The following is a 3,682-nucleotide window of genomic DNA, read 5'->3' as shown; positions in this document are numbered from 1 at the left end:
CTGAAAGTGGTGGAGAGACACACAACCACAGGGGAAGGGAGAGATAATGACAATAACACTAATAACCCTAATAACCCGTCTGCTGCCCGCCTCGCAGCGAGGAGCCAGCCCGGCGTCCCGGCACTGACAGGGGTCGAAGCCGGAGAGAGCGGAGTTAACCCCGACGGCCCTCGAGAGCTTCTCCCCGCGCCCGGGGAGCGCCGATCGGTAACAGCGGCAGCGCCCCCGAGGAGGACCGAGCCCGGTCGGACACGGAGAAGTGCCGGCTCCGGCAGCCGCCCGCCCGCCCTCCACTCGCACCGGGGACCTCTTCGCCCCTCTCCTTCGGCCCCATGGAGCAGCGAGAGTAAAGAGCGAGAAGGACAAAAAGGGGGGCCAAAGGAGAGCGAGCATCCCAGTGGGGAAGAAGGAGGTGGACGCCCGGAGGAATCCCCCAGTCCCGCAGGCGGCAGGGCACCGCAGCCCGTCCTCGGCGCCCACCGACGGCGAAGGGGCCGGGCTCTGCTAGCGACCCCGGGCCGGCGGGCTGAGGCGGGCGCCCAGCGGAGCCGAGGCAGGCGCCTGCCGCCGCGGAGCTGTCCAAGCCGGCGAGGGGACAGAAAGCCCCTGGGTCACCTCGCCGCCTCCCGCCTCCCTTGAGGCCGCGCCGAGGGGCGGGGGTCGCGCCCGCCCAGCGGAGCCGCGGGGTGCGGGGGGGCCGGCGGCGCCGCCGCCATGAAGCTGGAGGTGTTCTCGCAGCACTATGAGGACAAACTGAGCACCGGCAGCGACCAGGAAGGCAGCGGCTCGCTCTCCCCGGCTCCGGCGGAGAGCGAACTGGGCTCGGACGGTGACTGCGCGGCCAACAGCCCGGGCGGCGGGGCCGGGCGGCCGGGGCATCCCCCTCCGCCGCCCCCCACGCCGCAGCCCCCGCCACCGCCGCCTGCCGAGAGCGCCAAGGGGAAACCCTACACGCGGCGCCCGAAACCGCCCTACTCCTACATCGCGCTGATCGCCATGGCCATCCGCGACTCGGCCGGCGGCCGCCTGACCCTGGCCGAGATCAATGACTACCTGATGAGCCGCTTCCCCTTCTTCCGCGGCGCCTACACCGGCTGGCGCAACTCGGTGCGCCACAACCTCTCCCTCAACGACTGCTTCGTCAAGGTGCTGCGCGACCCGGCGCGGCCCTGGGGCAAGGACAACTACTGGATGCTGAACCCCAGCAGCGAGTACACCTTCGCCGACGGCGTCTTCCGCCGCCGCCGCAAGCGCCTCAGCCGCGCCGCCCCGCCGCCGCCGCCGACGCCGCACGCCCGCCTCCTGTGGCCGGCGCCGCCCGCGCCCCCGCACCTGCTGCCCGGCCCCTACCCGCTGCTGCCCTACCCACCTGCCGCGCAGCCCCCGCCCGCCGCCGCCCTCTACGGCGGGGGCCTCCTGCAGCTCTGCGCCTACGGGCTGGCGGAGCCATCGCCGCCGCCGCCGCTGCTGCTGGGGGGGCGGCCCGCGCTGGCCCCGGGGGAGGCGTCGCCGCTGGCGGAGCGGCCGCGGGCGCCGCTGTTCCACGCCGGCTTCCCCAAGGGCGGGCGGGGGCCGCCGTCCGGCTCCCCGGTCTACGGGCCCCTCCGGCTGGCCGGGCCGCTGCCGCCGGCAGCGGGGGGCTCGACCTCGTTCCAGCCGTACGCCGTGGAGACCCCGCTGGCTTAATGGAGCCCCCCTCCTCCCCTGCGAGGGACCTGCCCGGGGAGGCGTGGAGGGGGAAAGGAGGAGGCTCTGGATCCCGCACTTTAACTCCAGAGGCGACCACAGCCTCCAAGCAAAAGCCTCGGTGACTGTGCCTTAGTGAAATGACAGTGGGTTTAACTTAAGCCAAAAAAAAAAAAAAAAAAAAGGCGCCGCGTCCCCCGGCGCTTCCCCGCGGTGCTGCTGCGCCTCCTCGCCCTGCCACTGCGCGCCGGGCGCCAAGGAGGCAGCGGCGGGGGGTGGCGGGGCGAGGCCGGCGGGCGGCGGCGCTGCCAAGTTCTCCAGCTCCTTCGCCATCGAGAGCCTCCTGCAGCGGCCGGCAGGACCCCGCGCCGCCCCATTCAAACAACTGTCTGTTTGGACATAGCCATGAGCCTCAAGTGCTTCTTACTGTTCGTTGAGACTACTTGACTTAAGCCAGTCCCTCGCCATCTCCTTTCTGTGCCCCTCTCTTGTCCCCACATCTCCTGCTACCGAAGCCTGGGGCAGCAGAGCGGGGGCGCCCCGCGGAGGGCGCGGTGGCGGCCGCTGGGGGATGCGCTGTGCGCTTGGGAGGAGGGAGCGGGGGCCGGGAACAGCAGGGAGAGAGTAGGGGAGGGGGCCGGGGTCTGCTGAGGAGCCGTAGGTCTGTACTGCAAAGCAATGCATCACTGTGCCAAAAGAAACCTTTTCTCCTGTCCGGCAGCTGGCATTTCCTGGGAAGGGAGGATATTAAATTATTTATAAAAGTAGTGTTTTTAACACAAAGAGAGTGCAGCTTTTAAAATTAATTATTGGAGGGGGCGGGAGAGGGGAAAGGGCTCAAGGAAATGTCAGGCGTTGTCTCCTGTACTGGCCGGCGTTCTACGTTTGTGGTCAAGACCATTGCTACTGGAAAGAGAAGAGTAAATTTTTTCGTATTTTATTTTTATGTTTGTATGTAATATATGTGCGTGTGCATTTTATTGACGCTCGGCCATCATGTTTTTCCGGTTTTTTTCCTTTCTCCTTTTCCCCGAATAAAAGCTGCCCCCTAAATAAAGGCGGTAATAAGGAGAAGAGCGTGATGTCTGTGCTGGCGTGAGGGAGGGAAGCCTGTCGTGGGACAGCCTTGACCGAGAAGCTTGGCTAGGGCTGCGGGGGCAGCAGGGCTGCCCGCCCTTTCATCCCCATCCCGGCCGGCGGGTAGAGGTGCCACCTATGGACCCGCCTTATTTTAGTCACGGGAGATGAGAAGTTCTCCTCTTGGGCTGCCGCCAGGTATGAAAGTCCTCTGCAATTCCTCGAGTCAAATCAGAATTTCTCGCCGGGGTTCAGCCCTGCAGAAATGCTGGCGATTTGCAGGCAGAGAGATTTGCAGGCAAACCACCTGACGTGGGGCAGCCTGTGAAAATACTGTACATCTGCCTGCCAGTTTTTTTCTTCCCCTCCGTTTTTTTTTTGGGTTTTTTTTTTTTTTTTTCTGTTGTTGTTATTGTGGTTGTGGTTGTTATTTTTCCCACGAAGGACAGCAGGCGACATGTAATCCTGTTGTCATCTCTCGGTCCAAGGAAAACTCGCTTCAGGAAGGTCGTTGGCACAACCGGGCTCCGGTTGCTTCTGGTGGAGATATCCCCGGTGGCACTTACACCGGGCGAATCCTCAGCGGGGTGAGAGCTGGGGAAGTATCTGCTGGTAATAAAAAGTTTGCACGCGTTGCCTTCTCCCGATGGGCGTTATGTTAAGGCTGATTTTGTATTGTCAGAAGTGATCAGCAAAGCCTCAGAAGGGCTAAGTCGGGAAAAAGAAAGGTTGGGGAGGCCAACTGCCCGTGCTGCTGAATTACAAATTAGTGTCTTCCCCGAACTCGAAGAGTTTATACAAATGCTGAAATGATCATTCGGGGTTCGTTTGTTCGGTTGCTTGTTTTAATTAATACTTTTAAATGTATGAAAATCGGCGAGTTTCTTCCCCTTTAAGTCCTCTGTAAGCTCAGGTTACC

The 3,682-nt window shown here is 63.3% G+C and overlaps 1 protein-coding gene across 1 annotated transcript; it reads left to right on the top strand.

The window, feature by feature from the left end:
* The first annotated feature begins 714 nt into the window (after positions 1–714).
* FOXQ1 (forkhead box Q1) lies at positions 715–1,860 on the top strand. The gene has a single exon (XM_041475531.1). It carries the CDS (start codon positions 715–717, stop codon positions 1,684–1,686), a length of 972 nt encoding a protein of 323 aa, XP_041331465.1. The 3' UTR covers positions 1,687–1,860.
* The last annotated feature ends 1,822 nt before the right edge of the window (positions 1,861–3,682 follow it).

Source organism: Pyrgilauda ruficollis, unplaced genomic scaffold (assembly GCF_017590135.1).
Source record: "Pyrgilauda ruficollis isolate IOZ18807 unplaced genomic scaffold, ASM1759013v1 scaffold35, whole genome shotgun sequence".
Lineage (NCBI taxonomy): Eukaryota > Metazoa > Chordata > Aves > Passeriformes > Passeridae > Pyrgilauda > Pyrgilauda ruficollis.
The sequence above is the reverse complement of the archived record's forward strand: the minus strand, read 5'-3'. Positions and strand labels throughout refer to the sequence as shown.